General features: G+C 40.0%; 1 protein-coding gene across 4 annotated transcripts in view; it reads left to right on the forward strand.

Annotated features, from left to right (window-relative positions):
* The window catches only part of kiaa1549lb (KIAA1549-like b), a 119,181-nt gene that overhangs the window by 60,979 nt on the left and 42,008 nt on the right, over nt 1-16,194 (forward strand). For all 4 annotated transcript variants that reach the window (XM_057833986.1, XM_057833979.1, XM_057833995.1 and 1 more), the window contains exons 2-4: nt 12,852-13,184; nt 14,643-15,131; nt 15,211-15,326. In XM_057833986.1, the coding sequence (XP_057689969.1) occupies nt 12,852-13,184; nt 14,643-15,131; nt 15,211-15,326 (938 nt within the window). The remainder of the gene's footprint in view (nt 1-12,851; nt 13,185-14,642; nt 15,132-15,210; nt 15,327-16,194) is intronic.

Here is a 16,194-nt window from a genome sequence, read left to right on the forward strand (position 1 = left end):
CAATAGATCCTATTGTTACAGTTATATCAAATAAGGACGGTTTCGTTCGCTACGTGATTAATGTGGTCAACTGCTTCAAAGCTAACACACACACAAAAAAAACCACAATGCCGGTTAAAAGTGTGAGAGGGTAATACATGCAAAAATGATCTTTGAGGCAGTGGAAAGGTTCTAAATAACTAAATAAAAACACAAATCAAAACCTCCGTGTACAGATGTCGCGCAACCGCTTTTGTTTCAACCCAGCCATAAAACCTAGCTAATTCATTATATTTATTATTCAAAATGTCATTTTTAACTTAGAATCATTAATTGATGTCTAATATTTCGTTAAAAGAAAAAAAACGACTTTAAAAATTATTCACTCACATAAAACGTTTAAACAAATGACGTCACCATAAAAAAATGGCGTCTGTATAAAAGTCACAGATATCTACCTCATAACTATCGCGTGATTGTATTTTTTTTCTCACTATCGCATTTTCTCCGATATGTCAGATGATAAATAATCGATCCAAACAAAGAAAAATTGAAAAACAACATTTAAAACGCTAAATATATGAAAAAGAACATCTCGACCACTCCTTGATGTCTGCGATTTCTGCAACGCGACCCTTGTTATATGACCATGTCTCACCCATAAAATCACCCAAAAAATCCAGCTGTGGCCATTCACAGCTGTGTCTTGACTCTCATTGATACATGCTACATGGAGTTTTTGGATCGAAACAAGGTAAGTACGCGATAATATTATCTAGTCAAAGTCTTGGCGTCTTTAATTCTTCTCTTGCGTGTTCTCGCCTCTAGTTAGGGTTTTGCTGTTTAAAAATTTATTTATTTATTTATTTTTTTAAAATGCCCTCCTGTTCAAATTTTTGTTTCCTCCAGAAAATTGAGCTTTGAAGCTTTCCAATGATGTATCACACATGCATATTGGACAATTTTGAAAGCTGGCCAAATTTGGGGTCTCAGAGCAGAACTTCAAGTCACCTGAGTCTTTTCCGCCATATATATTGAAACAAATGAATTGCACAAACAGAAGCCATGACTAACTTACAATTAGTTCTTCGATTATAAAGTGCAAAAAATGTAAACGGAGGAAACTTAAAGAACTTTTTTTAAACCTTGTAATTAGGGTTGTTCCGATCATGTTTTTTTGCTCCCGATCCAATCCCTATCGTTTTAGTTTGAGTATCTGCCGATCCCGATATTTCCCGATCCGATTGCTTTTTTTTGCTCCCGATTCAATTCCAATCATTCCCGATAATTTTTCCCGATCATATACATTTTGGCAATACATTAAGAAAAAAATGAATAAAACTCGGACGAATATATACATTCAACATACAGTACATAAGTACTGTATTTGTTTATTATGACAATAAATCCTCAAGATGGCATTTACATTATTAACTCTTTCACTCCCAGCCATTTTCACCAGAGCAAGGCCCTTCGCTCCCGGCCGTTTTTTCTGGATTTTGACTGATTTTGCAAGGCCCACAGAAAATTATGTTCTATTGCTATATAAACTTGGAACCCACCAAAAGAAAGATTAAACTCTCTTCTTTCAGCAGAAAAAAAAGTAAGTTCGTATCTTTTTCCATTCTTTAGAAATCAGCATTAGAAAATAGCTTAGTTTGAGCAATTTTCCAATTTCTGATGAAAAAACGGAGAAAATGAGCTTTTTGTAAACGCATACATTTCAAACATAACTTTGACTATAACAGCTATTTTTTGCATTAGTTACATTCCAAACATCTGAATAATGTTTTCCTTTTACAAAATACCATGAACAACCAGACAAATAGAGCTTTAGATAGCAAAGTAACAATTTATTCACACACGACTACTGAGAGATGACGGTTTGTCGCCGAGATGACGCCGTTGTCGCCACGTCAGCTGTGTAAACTTTTCCCTCATCGTTGCCTGTCTCACAAAGATGGATTATTTTTGCATTTCTGTGGGGTCTGCTTGGCGAGCCGCTCCACGGGGGGTTTCACTCGTTTTGCACGGTCGTCCAGCGCCTGGCGTCCCAGGCGTCCTCTCGTTGTTTTGTCCGGTCGGAGTGCCGCCTGGCTTCATGCCACCAGCGCTCTGACAAAGCTGCCCGGCCGTTCACTGCTGTTGAATCGGTTGCCTGGTCTTCCAAAATGCGCTACTGCCCTCCAGTGGCCAGTTTTATTGCTTTAAAAGGGGTTTGGAGCGTTGTTCTTTGTTTCTCAGATACAGCGGAAGCTATATATGCTTCTTGTAAAAAAAAACAAAACAAAACAAACAAAAAAAACCCCGCAAAAGACGTATAAATACGTTTGTGGGCCAGTGGAGCATTTAAAAATAGAACGTTTTTATACGTTTCTGGTACCAAATGAGTTAACATTCTTTTTGTGAGAGGGAGCCACGGATAGAAAGACTTGTAATTCTTAAAGGATAGTGTGACTTTGTATATTGTGACTAAATATTGCCATCTAGTGGATTTTTATGAGCTTTCAGTAAATGATACTGCAGCCATTTAACTTCTGCCCAAATGCATTATGGGAAGTGCAACTGTGCGTAATGGTACCAATTGATATATTTTCTCAGCGTTGGGAAATAAAGTAGGGTGTTAAGAAAATGATCAATTACTTTCTTTCTTCCCCACATTGCTTCTCACGATATTTCTAATCATTGAGAGAGGGATTTTAAGGCTTTAGCCAATTAAAAAAAGGCTTCAAAAGCTGCCAAAATTCTCTCTACTCATTTTACGTTGCCTTTTAGCTCTATGTATACGTAATATGGTGCCATTATAGATTGAACGCGACAATGCGTGAGTGGGTAGTGCAGCGCATGCGTTAATTGGGTTAAATATTTTAATGTTATTACCGCCATTGACGCGATATATTTGACAGCCTTACTTTAAGCCAAAACTAAAGACTCTGGATGAGTGTAAGACATTTTGTCTATAACGTTAAATACAATTAGCAGGCATGAAAATGGGTCAGGGGTTAAAAAGGTGAGAAGGGTGTGGAGGAAATATGTTCCAGTACACTGTACACCCCAACAAAATATTGAGCTCTGTCGACCCACACTGTGTTTCAGCAGGGCCGTGCAGAGACCGGTGGAGGGGCGGGTGCTCGTAGATCAAAAGGGGCACATGAACAAGTATTTAATACACCTTAAAACAACATAACTTCAATTTTAACCAGCTTTAGATAATAATTGGCTGCGACTGTGACATACTTTAATTGGGAGGGGGCAACAGTGAATAGAAATCAAAACTGTCATCCACACTTTCTGGCTGTGACTCAGTCAGTCTAGCTCTTTTCTTCCTTCAACCTCTGCATCAAAACTTCCTTCCTCAACTTGTTCATCTGAGAACAAACCACATCAGATGGTCACTGAGCCACCAACAGCACAGTTTTCTCAAAACTATTATTTCATTATTATCCATACTTAACAACTCTAGCACCTAATGATTAATAAAGCAATGACATAAAATCTTATAGAAAAATAACATTGTAATGTGTTTATAATTGTATTTAATACCCGACTATCCTTGCAAACCTGTTCTTACCAGGTCTGCTATTCACCCAGCTGATGAGGTATCCGCTGCCTTTAGCAGCCTCATCCAACTCCTTTTTTTATCCCTCAATCTCCTTTCCCTACGAGGCATGTCTATGTAATGAAATATAAATATTTAAAAAAAAAAAAAAAAACAGACTCCCCGGTGGCTTTTAGTTTTAAAGCTTTCTTAATTTCTTTCTCTCTCAATAACGATGGAGGTAGATTTGTGTTTTTATTATTCAATCAAAAAACAAAGTTACTTCTATCAAAAACAAAGTTGCTTCAATCAAAATACAGTTATACTTTTAATCCCAAAAGTCACTTCAATAAAAAAAAATGTTTTTGATTGCAAAATAAATTTGAGACAAAAAAAGCATTTGAAAACTATTTTTCTTGATTGAAACAAATTTTTCCATTGAAGTAATGTTGTTTTGCGTTTGGGACACATTTTGGCTAGGACATTTGTGTTTTTATAATTCAATCAAATAAGTTGCTTCAAACAAAAAATATATATAAAAAGAAAAATTTTGCACATGTGTCAATCACCGTTTAACAAAGCCTGAGAGGGTTTGAGTAGACTCAGTATGAAGCATTTAATAAAGCCAAGCATTTTCTTACTACTTTATTCTTGTTTAAAAATAATTCGGTGGGGCAGTAACATGTTTAAAACTTATCATAATTCTTACATTTTGAAGTGCTTGAAAACCATTTATAAATGATACTTTGGTGAAAAAAGTGAAAAAAACATGTCTTATATATATGTATCTTTTTTCCAATGTAAAATCTGAATAAATACATTGAACACACACCAAAAAAAAGGGGGGGGGGGGCGCTACTTCGCGGTTTTCACTTATTGCGGCGGGTTCTGGTCCCCATTAACCGCGAAAAACGAGGGATCCCTGTATTTCTGAAAAGGTTTAAGAAGCAAGAGTCATTCCCACCACTCGTCGGGCCGGTGTTGTGTCGACACCGGCCGTCAGCTCAAGTCCCAGCCGAAAATAACGCGTCTAAGGCGGACGACGGGAGCGATGCGATGCGAGGCGACCCCTCAATCCGAGAGCATGCCGCTTAATTTGACTCAACAGTGTGTTTCTTCGTTTATATTACCACTAAATACACAAGCTTGATGCCAATTTAACGGGAGCTATTTTTTTTCATGGGAGATTTGGCTAGCTCTGGCAGTGTTCAACGCAAGCTGCAACGAATGGCAGTAACTTTTTTATATCGCAAAATGTGAAAACGATTGAAACCATTACTCACCAAATTCAATCTGCTGGCAAATACAGGCAAGTGTGTATGCTGCGCTCTGGTCTGCCCCGGTGTGGATAAGGCCTGCTTTTTTGTTTTCGCAGCTTTGCAATGCAACCGAAGGCTCGCCGAGCACTCCTTGTTTCACGTAAGGAGTGCGCGCGTTTGGAATAATGGCCCGCAGCTTGGGCCGATGATTGGTTCTCGTCAGCGAAGCATCTAGAAGGATTTGCTGACTGTCCGTGTCACTTTTTTAAAGAACCGATCAGTTTACGTACTAAGTTAATCACATGATGATAATAATAATAATAATTTAATAAAACCTCCCGACCCCCCCCCCCCCTCCTCCCAAAAAGAATTTCTCCTCGGATCTACGCAATTCACGTAGGTCGCCCTTTTTGACTTCAAAACGGCGAATTTCGCCGAAAGGTGAGAGATTTTCATGCCTGAATTAGAAAACGATTTAATTAAAAAAAAATATATATATATATATATACTGTATATATTAAAAAAAGTCATGTCCGATATTTTTTTGCCGATTCCGATACTTTGAAAATGCTGTGATCGGACCCGATCGATCGGCATCTCTACTTGCAATCAAGTAATGACACTTGCACACCTACTGTAACTGTGGAAACTTCTTTTAGTGGCTTATGAGGGACCAGGAAGAAACGCCCTATCTGGGGATCACGAGGGAGAGCCGGCAGGTAGGATTGCCAACAGCCAACAATTGCATCTCAGACGTGACTAGAATAAGACGAATTCACTGCTTTCACTCAAAAAACGTCTAGATCCTATAAAAGCAGGACCTATAAAAGCCCCTGGCCATTTGGGGGCCCAAAGCAAAATAATGCAAAGGGCCCCATATTTTTGGCCCACCATTTCGTCACAGTGTACTGTGAAACCCATGCATGCAATCCAACCCATACATCCATATTTTGCATATTAATCAGATTTTGTTGCACTGGATACTTCAAACTTCTCACCCCAAATGATTGTCAGTACTTGCAGTAGATAGCTCCAAACATTTTTCTAAAAGAGGAAAGAAAGAAGTTAAGGAAGAACTTTTATTTTTTTAAGCTTGTAATCAAGTCTCAAAACTCACAAAAGTCAAATAAAGCAAACTGTAGTAAACAAAATAGAACACAAATTAAACAATTGCCAGATTGGGGGCCCCCTGGTGGTCAGGGGCCCTAAGCAGCTGCATAGTTTGCGTATAGGCTGGGCTGGCCCTGCGCCACAGCTAGCTGTCTCCACCCGAGTCTAGAACTCTCTGTGCGGCATCAAAAGTCGGCCAGACCGCCTCGAAATCGTCTCCTGCGTCGCCTGCCCCTCAACATTTGTATGATCAACATTTATTCAATGTTGATGAGCTGAAGATTTACATTCAAGTGTTCCATCTTGCATTATTTTTTTCTCTGTTAAACTAGACAAGCAGAAGTCAACAAGCATGCCCCAAAACCGTACAAATATAATGCCACACCCCTCTAGTGGCTTGGCAGTATATTGCAGAGCAACGCGTTCCCTCACCACAGAACTATCGAATGCTCATTGACGCCGTAGTCACTTCGTCGTCACCGCAACGCAGGAGCATAACTCAGGCTTTAGTCTTATATTCAAAGTTTATATGGATTGATAAAACACATACAATCAGGTTGCCCAGACACTCAGCCATGTAAGCAATATTGAAATATTGCTCTTTTGGCGCACAGAAAGAAAACCGAGCATTCTCAGGCTTATCCTATTTTTCCCATTTTATTATTTTTTTTAAATGACTGTGGTCCTGCCCGCCTCCTCCCTAAAAGCTGAGTTCAAGCTTGGCGCTAACGCTAATGCACAGCTCCTTTGCTGACGTCCTCCCTGCCTCTCTCGCTCTTTGCTAACGTAATTTCTGCATGAATTCCGATTTGGGAGACAGTTCAGATTGTAGCAGTGCTGTTTTTGGCAGTCATTTGAATTTTCGTCTTAGTCTTTTGGATCAAAGTACTTATTAGTCTTAGTCATATTTTAGTCATTTCAAAATGTGTTCGTCTTCGTCTAGTTTTAGTCAACAAAAACTCAGACAAATTTCGTCTAGTTTTAGTCGACAATCCTCAAAATGTTTTCGTCTATAAACTTTAAAAGTTTATTTATTTATTCATGTACTAACCATGAATAAATAAATAAATAAGAAATAAGAGAAGGTTTCCAACAATTTTGAATGAACATGACAGACGAGCACATAACTGTACAGTCTACAAGGACATCACCCTTTTCATGATGATAATATACACTAGGCAGGAAAACATATGCAATTTGCACATTTGCAAATATTTAAACTCACCTGGAAGCCACGAACTATATGTAAAATGTTTTCCAAGAGTTTAAGAAGACTCCAAGTCACTGCGCTAAATGCTAATGCGAACGCTATGCTAACACTACAAGTTAGTTTAGTGTGTGATGATAACTCAGCACAGACCTTTAAAGGCTTAAGCAACATGACATATCTATCCAAGATAAGAAAGCAAAGGAGCCTGGAATGGGCACAGGCTAACTCACTGGCCGGTGAGTAAGCGTGTGTGTGAGGCAGGGGGGCTGGGGGGGCAGCAAGTCACATTCACGACATCACCAAACACTGCTAAATACGTGCTAACTACACATATAGTAAGTAATATACTATGGCGAATTTCATCACGTTCTCATGTCGTCAGACGACAACTGGCATCCACCTCGTTATGCTTTAGTCTCCCAAGACACGTTATCAGCGCATCATCGTGACGTCATCGTCATGAAACAAATTGTTCTTTGACTAAATATTTTTGTTATCATCATTGTTGACGAAAACAACACTGGACTGCAGGCACATTGTGGGAAAATTTGGATTTCAACCACATACGAAAGTGACCTAGATCGGATTTGAAATGGTCCACTTCTATGTGACTTGTCCAATTCAGACTGTCAAGGTAAATGGTGTAAATGGTGTTATACTTATATAGCGCTTTTCCACCTTTCAAGGCACTCAAAGCGCTTTACACTATCTCGCCATCCACCTGCTGGTGATGCAGCACCAGGAGCAACGTGGGGTTCAGTGTCTTGCTCATGGACACTTAGACGAGTTCATCAAGGCAGAGAATTGAGCCTCTACCACTGAGCCACGCCACCCCCAATAATGCCTTGCTTGAGTCAGAAAAACATGAAAAAAATCTGATTTGTCCATTAAGACCTGCTGTATGAACCCAACTGACTCAACGCATGAATTTTTTCGAATATACGAGGTTGCGTTTTTTTTTGCTTTGACTTGTAAGCAAATATGAAGTACAAGTGCTGTATGGTGGCAGTGAACTCAACTCACGTGACAACAAACAGCAGTTCAACAGATGGTGAAAAAAAACCTACAAAAAGAGGCTTCAAGTTGTTTAATGTCACTCCAACGAGGAGTTCACTAGACTTATGAAGACATACACACTGTGCATTTTAAAAGAACTACACAACTTCGCCTTTTTTCTATGGGCTTAGCGCCAACAAATAAAGCAGACAAGCTAATGAATAGCATCAGGCGACCTTTTAAATGACACAAATTGGGATTTAACACCTCACAGATAACACTAGGGAACAACATTTTTGATGTCTTAGGTCTGACAGCTGTTTTTAACTATTTTTTAGGTGTGGAATCTGAAACTGAGCTCAGTTTTTCTCTATCACCTTAGGTTTTAGATCTATAAGATACTTGTTCTCTTAAAACATCATTGTAAAAAACGTACTAGACATACAGTATGTATATGGAAATGTGTAATGTTTATTTTTTCCTGTGTGTATAAAATGTTATTTTTCATACATGATTAACTCCTAAGGCCCACCCTAAACACACTAAACTACTGACATTAGATGAATTGATTCCACAGTTAAAAAAAAAAAAAAGTACAAAAAAATGCACAATGAGTTGTTGCTTGCTGAACAGAGCTCAAGTGAGTTGTGGACCTTTTGTGTGATATGCTATTCAATTCATTATATTTTTTAGTTATATTTATTAATTCATCTTCCTTCCCGCTTATCTTAACAAGATGCCGGACCCTGTCCCAGTAGACTACATGCAGGAGGCGGAGTCCACCGTGAACTGGCTGCCCGCCGATTGCAATCTTTAATTGTATAATATACAAATTATAAACATTGACATTATACTTTACTAATCCTTTAACCCCTGATCGTACACACTTCATTAAATTGAAGAACCGTGACCACTACTGTTTCTTACTTCATTGTTCATTTCTTTCCCAAATGTCCTCACCTCCAATCACAATATTGTTCTTGGGCCTCTTTTAACTGCACTTACTTTTCCAATCTTGCCAGCTCCACTTTCCATTTTCCCTCCTGTGAGCCAAAGCTTCATTTATCTGATCAGGTTGCTTTCTTTTGCCCATTGTTGAAAAATCATCCCATATGCTCCACTTCGTCAGAGCAGGTGGCTAACTATTACAAGCCAAGAACTCACTGGGCATTGGCCTCTAAATTTGTGTTAGGAGAGCATAAACAGTGCTGTAACCCTTTCCTTATTCTTGTCATCTGATGGTTGGACTTAATGACCTTATAGCATCATTGAAGCAGCTCATTCGCCCTTTGAGACATGCTGGGTTCATGCTAGTCTATTTTTTCAAGCTTTAAATAATAGATCAAGATTGTCACATGGCATTTGTCCGTATTATTCATTCATTCTTTCATTTTCCATGCCCCTTTTCCTCACGAGGGTCGCAGGGGTGCTGGAGCCTATCCCAGTTAAATCCGGGCAGTAGGCGGGGTACACCCTGAATTGTTGCCAGCCAACCGCAGGGCACAATGAGACATACAATCATTCGCGCACACACACACATACAGTGGGGCAAATAAGTATTTAGTCAACCACTAATTGTGCAAGTTCTCCCACTTGAAAAGAGGCCTGTAATTGTCAACATGGGTAAACCTCAACCATGAGAGACAGAATGTGGGAAAAAAAACGGAAAATCACATTGTTTGATTTTTAAAGAATTTATTTGCAAATCATGGTGAAAAATAAGTATTTGGTCAATACCAAAAGTTCATCTCAATACTTTGTTATGTACCCTTTGCAATAACGGAGGCCAAATGTTTTCTTTAACTCTTCACAAGCTTTTCACACACTGTTCCTGGTATTTTGGCCCATTCCTCAATGCAGATCTCCTCTAGAGCCATGATGTTTTGAGGCTGTTGTTGGGCAACACGGACTTTCAACTCCCTCCACAGATTTTCTATGGGGTTGAGATCTGGAGACTGGCTAGGCCACTCCAGGACCTTGAAATGCTTCTTACGAAGCCACTCCTTTGTTGCCCTGGCTGTGTGTTTGGGATCATTGTCATGCTGAAAGACCCAGCCACGTCTCATCTTCAATGCCCTAGCTGATGGAAGGAGATTTTCACTCAAAATCTCTCGATACATGGCCCCATTCATTCTTTCCTTTACACAGATCAGTCGTCCTGGTCCCTTTGCAGAAAAACAGCCCCAAAGCATGATGTTTCCAACCCCATGCTTCACAGTGGGTATGGTGTTCTTCGGATGCAATTCAGTATTCTTTCTCCTCCAAACACGAGAACCTGTGTTTCTACCAAAAAGTTCTATTTTGGTTTCATCTGACCATAACACATTCTCCCAGTCCTCTTCTGGATCATCCAAATGCTCTCTAGCCAACCGCAGATTGGCCTGGATGTGTACTTTCTTCAGCAGGGGGACACGTCTGGCAGTGCAGGATTTGAGTCCCTGGAGGCGCATTGTGTTACTGATAATAGCCTTTGTTACTGTGGTCCCAGCTCTCTGTAGGTCATTCACTAGGTCCCCCCGTGTGGTTCTGGGATTTTTGCTCACCGTTCTTGTTATCATTTTGAAGCCATGGGGTGAGATCTTGCATGGAGCACCAGATCGAGGGAGATTATCAGTGTTCTTGTATGTCTTCCATTTTTTCATAATTGCTCCCACAGTTGTTTTCTTTACACCAAGTGTTTTACCTATTGAAGAGTCAGTCTTCCCAGCCTGGTGCAGATCAACAATTTTGTCTCTGGTGTCCTTAGACAGCGCTTTGGTCTTGGCCATAGTGGAGTTTGGAGTGTGACTGACTGAGATTGTGGACAGGTGTCTTTTATACCGATAATGAGTTAAAACAGGTGCCATTAATGCAGGTAACGAGTGGAGCCTCGTTAGACCTCGTTAGAAGAAGTTAGACCTTTTTGACAGCCAGAAATCTTGCTTGTTTGTAGGTGACCAAATACTTATTTTCCACCATGATTTGCAAATAAATTCTTTAAAAATCACACTGCGATTTTCTGGGGGTTTTCCCACATTCTGTCTCTCATGGTTGAGGTTTACCCACGTTGACAATTACAGGCCTCTCTAATCTTTTCAAGTAGGAGAACTTGCACAATTGGCGGTTGACTAAATACTTATTTGCCCCACTGTACCTATGGATTTACTACCTACGGACCAATGTAGCGTGTTCAATCATCCTACCACGCATGTTTTCGGGATGTGGGAGGAAACTGGAGTCCCCAGAGAAAACCCACACAGGCACGACAGAAAGGCCGGAGTCCGGAATTTAACCCTTGATCTCAGAACTGTGAGGCGGACGCGCTAACCACTGGGCCACTGTGCGTGATCATCTAGCATGAAGAGGATGAGGATGTATACCCATTTACACAGTTGCCAAATGAAGTAAATAAGTAAAGAAAACAGATCACTTTTCTAGGATAATTGTGAGATTAAAAAGTGTACTTGTCAGTGGATTTGGATATTTCTTCATTACTCTCATACTGATGTAAAAATGTTGAAATCTTACGTAGTTTTACATGAATGGAAAACTATGGTGGAAGTCGTTTTAAAAATACTGTACATATATCTAAATGATTATGCTCAACACAGCATAGTTCACTTAATATTCAAAGTTCTCCTTCAAATCCCGTAATGGGCTCTGAAGGACAGTTATCTGCATGCACTTCAGCATGTAGATGGGATAGAAGATAGCGACAGGAAATGGATGAAACCCATTGATAGACCTATTGAAGATTGGATGTGAGTGGAGAATGGCACCTACACTAGAAAAGGACAACTCACTTGCTGTTTCACTGATGCTTTCTGGTTATTATTGTAATGCGGCAACATATATATATATATATATATATATATTTGTGTATATGTGTGTGTGTGTGTATGTATGTGTGTGTGTATGTATATAAAAAATCTTTTCAGCAAACCCAAGCAGGTTTTACCAAAAAAGTTACCAAAGTGCATTTCCTAAATTTATAACCAGGGTAAATTAGAATTTTAGTCATTTATTCCACCTCTGCTGTAGTTTTTTTTTCTTTTACATTTTTTTCTTTTACAAGGCTAGATTAAATTATCATTTATCAACTGGGGAGAGCAACACACTCGTTGTGATTTAAAATTTGATTGTGTGTTGGAATGCATGAGATAGCACAGAAGACTAATGTTGGGATACAGTGGATGTCACCCACAACCCTGAATTTCATTTTTCAACAGTTCCTAACAACGCAACACAATATTGTAGTTAGGAAATCCAGACTGGGACAGCGTTGATAAAGAAAATCTTTAGGAAAGTACAAGAAAGTTTCCTGGTATTTTGAACACCGATTGTTTACAGTCTTTTGTCATTGTCCTATCTGATTCAGTTCTTTTCACACTGTAAAGAGTTATTTTAGGAACATTGTGTCATAGCAAACCCTGTGAGAGTGTTCTACACACAGTCTAATCAATGTCTGAGGGGCACTTCACGGTATGGTCGACGGGTCAGAAAAATCCATAATCATATCAGTTTGAGATATAGTAAGACGTAATGTTTAAGTCCAATGTCTAAGGTGATATAGAACTTGGACTCCTTGATCCTATAAGCACCCATTTACAAATAAGAGGCTCAAGTTTCGAACCAATAGTTTTTTTTGTTTTAAATTTTTGGGTACATGCAATCTTATTGTTAAACCGGCCTGGCAATGAACAAACCATTTTCAGAGAAAGGTCTGCATTACTTTTACCTTGAATATTAACCTTGTGTCTTCTTCTTATTTCATTGACAGAAAAGAACAGTGATGATACCTCTGGCTCCTTGTCATTACCAAGTGACCACACAGTTCCAGCTGCTCCTGCTCATCCGTCGGCTGAGCAGCGGGTGCCTTTTGCGGTGCCCCACTCAGAGGCTGGCTCAGAATCTGAGGGGCAAGGTCTATTGGGCCTACCTGCCTTTTCATCTGTCTTAACTGTAGTGGCGGAAACTGTCAAACACCCAGAGAGCCTTGGTAACAGCCGAACTTCCCCAACACTCTCCACTGACATCAACATCACCCAATGGCCTTCACACAATTCGAACCGAGACTCAGTGACGTTGTCTTCATCATCCCCAGGAAGTTCGTGTAAGACTGTCTACCTACTACACTAATTTCTCCTATTTCCATGATTATGAAGTGTATTATTCTTAAATGTTAGGAGTCACATTTAGTCATGGCTGTCTCTAGCCACTTCCGCCATATGGTCTTTATTGTCTCTGTTGGCCTCTCAGCGCAGTACCAAAGATTTTTTTCTCTCAAGGTCATTGAATCAATCCTATCTCTGTTCCACTGAATTAAACAGTAACATCCATCCAATTTCTATATAGCTTGTCCTCATTAGTACTGCGGGTGAGCTGGAGACAATCCCAGCTGACTTTGGTCACACCGTAGATGGGGTACCAGCCAATGGCAGGGCTCATATTGACAGACAACCATTCACAAATACATTCACATTCATGGGCAATATAAAATCATTCATTAACCTAACATGCATGTTTTTGGTATATGTGAGTGAACCAAATTACCCACAAAAAAGCAAAAAAAAAAAAATCCATGACTTCTGTTCAGGTACCACGAAAGTCATCTGCACTGTCTCCGCACCATCATCATCACCAGCTGTAAAAAGGGCAATAAATTTAAAGTACACTAATTGATTCATCACTTGATAATCTCCAAGTAGTGAGTAGAGACACATAATTCACTCCATGGATAGTGTTAAATGAAAAGAACTTAGCTAAGGTGCCTGAACATCAACACAAGGATTGCAGATACAAATGTTAAGTCCTTGCCATCATTCTTTTTATTGACAACCTGGGAGACAAATTATGATGACTGCTCGAATCTATTATAACTGAACCTTCCCCAATACCTCACTTGAGTGGCAGTCACACCTCTGAAGCCTGTGTTCATCAAAGTTTGAATATCATGTCAGATTCATTCCTCTGACTGAGTAATAAAGTCATAAATGTGAAGAGAGTAGAACCCAGGAGAATGGCAAATGTACTGCAGGCATTTTCAAAAAGTGATAGACTGTCTTCAGGGCAGAGCTATACTAATCATTACACTATAACATGAAGTAAGGACCACACTTGTCTACCAAACAATCAACATATTACTGCGATGGGACTCCAACGAAGAGTTATGGAAAAGTAATTAAATGCCTACTGGAACAGACTGAGCCTGGTGTGCTTGCTTCTTAGATAAGTCCAAACCCCTACTAGCAGTGACACCTCCAATGATCGGCAGCATACCGAAGCGCTGAGGTATTAAGAGCTATTTTCAGCTTTGGCACAAAAGTGATGGCAGCACATAGAGAAAGTGGAGCACCACCAAAGAGTAACACTTTTTAAACCAATGTCTTTGAATTAGAAATTACAGCCAAATTTAAAAATAGCAGCGAATGGACCATTACCTGAGCATCTAAGAATGGAAGGTGGATAATTCTGCACATGCAAATAATGGTTCCCTTATTAGTAATGGACAGTGATTCATTTATATCAACAAGAAGATTCCGATCTCACACTAATGTTTGTCTTCTTACAGTGGTGGAAACGGACAAATTGACCGCCAGAACATCCAGAGTGTCTGCGTCCACTTCTTCCAAAGATGCCAGACTAGCTCCCTCGAAATCCGCTGGAATGACTTCTTCTCCTGGGCCCACTGAGAGGACATCTCAGGTATCGCCTCTGACTGCGCAACAGGACACCACAACAGCCTCTGTGAAGCTCAGCACCACAAGTTTGGCTTCAAGTACCACTACAAGAATGCCCCACAGTTCAACGCCTTCGCCAAGAGTAACTACCACGCAGTCAACAGTTCTAACCTCGGTGCTGCCTGTGACTGTTTCCTGGAAAACGACCACTACCACAACTATCAGGGCTCCATCTAGCAGAAGAATATTCACACCACCCATCCTGAGGACGAGCCCTCCAAGGGGTGGCACAACTGTCTTTATGTCCCCTTTTACCACCACCACAACAGAAGCTCCACCTCAGCTGTGCAACATTACTGAAAGAATGTGGGTGAGAACAGGTAACAATGAGCTATGATGATTGCTTTGTTTTTGTTTACATCACAGTTCTTTATTTATCCCTGCATTCCTTTGTCATAGTTGTGTCCATCTATGTGAGGAGGAACAGGCTGGACAGCATCCAGAGGCAGAATCTGCGCCGGGGACTCAGTCAGGGTCTCCGGAAAGCTCTGAATGATAGCTCAGCTCAAGCTCAGGTCAGATTATCACTTGCTGCTATGAATTTGCCTTCTTTAAACAGTGCATGTAGAGCACGTTCAAACAAAGGATGCATACCTCCTCCTACACTCACGCAGGCTCTATCCAAATCCCGGATCAAAAATGGCGCTCTCAAAAACATAACAAGTTTAGCCCTCAATAAACGCTGTGTTTGTTAGCACATCCCATTTTTATCAGGCCACTTTGTTTTTCATTGTGATCATCCTCCACCTTTCCATGAACTGCCTCTGAGCGTTCCTGTGCTAAAGATTTCTCAGCATTTGTCAACACTTTGTTGTTTCAATTGTGACACATTTTGAAGTTTATTAAGACAAAGTAAATTGAACACATAGACTAAGGACCCTCATGTAGGCTATGTCAGGACTGATATAGAAATGAGGTTGAGTGACTGGGTCCCACAAGGAAGTGGGTGATGAGGTACGCTGTCTCAATAAGGATTGAAGCAATCATCAAGCTGTCATGTCTTCTGATAGGAAATTGACAATGTACACTATTGTGGTTGATGTTTGCAGCGGTATAAGTGGAGCACATTATACCTTTTTTGATTCTAGAAACTGAGGTAATTATAGCACCTTACAAAGAGTGCAGTTCTACACAATTGCAAACAACAACCACAGTACCAAACATATTGAATAAATACTTCTTTTATAGTGTTGTTCAAAACAACAAATCTTAAGGTCAGTGCTCTCTCATGTGTCCTTGAAGCTCACAAAGTCTTGCTTCGCTGCACTCAAATAACCCATTTCACCACGGGATCCTTGGGTTTCTTTTAGTAGCGCTGTGCTCCAATTCGATGGGATACAAGCTGCTGGCAAGGGCAGTCGCTTGTGTGTTTAATTAAGGCTT

The sequence above is a fragment of the Corythoichthys intestinalis genome, chromosome 1, assembly GCF_030265065.1.
Source record: "Corythoichthys intestinalis isolate RoL2023-P3 chromosome 1, ASM3026506v1, whole genome shotgun sequence".
In the NCBI taxonomy this organism is placed as follows: domain Eukaryota; kingdom Metazoa; phylum Chordata; class Actinopteri; order Syngnathiformes; family Syngnathidae; genus Corythoichthys; species Corythoichthys intestinalis.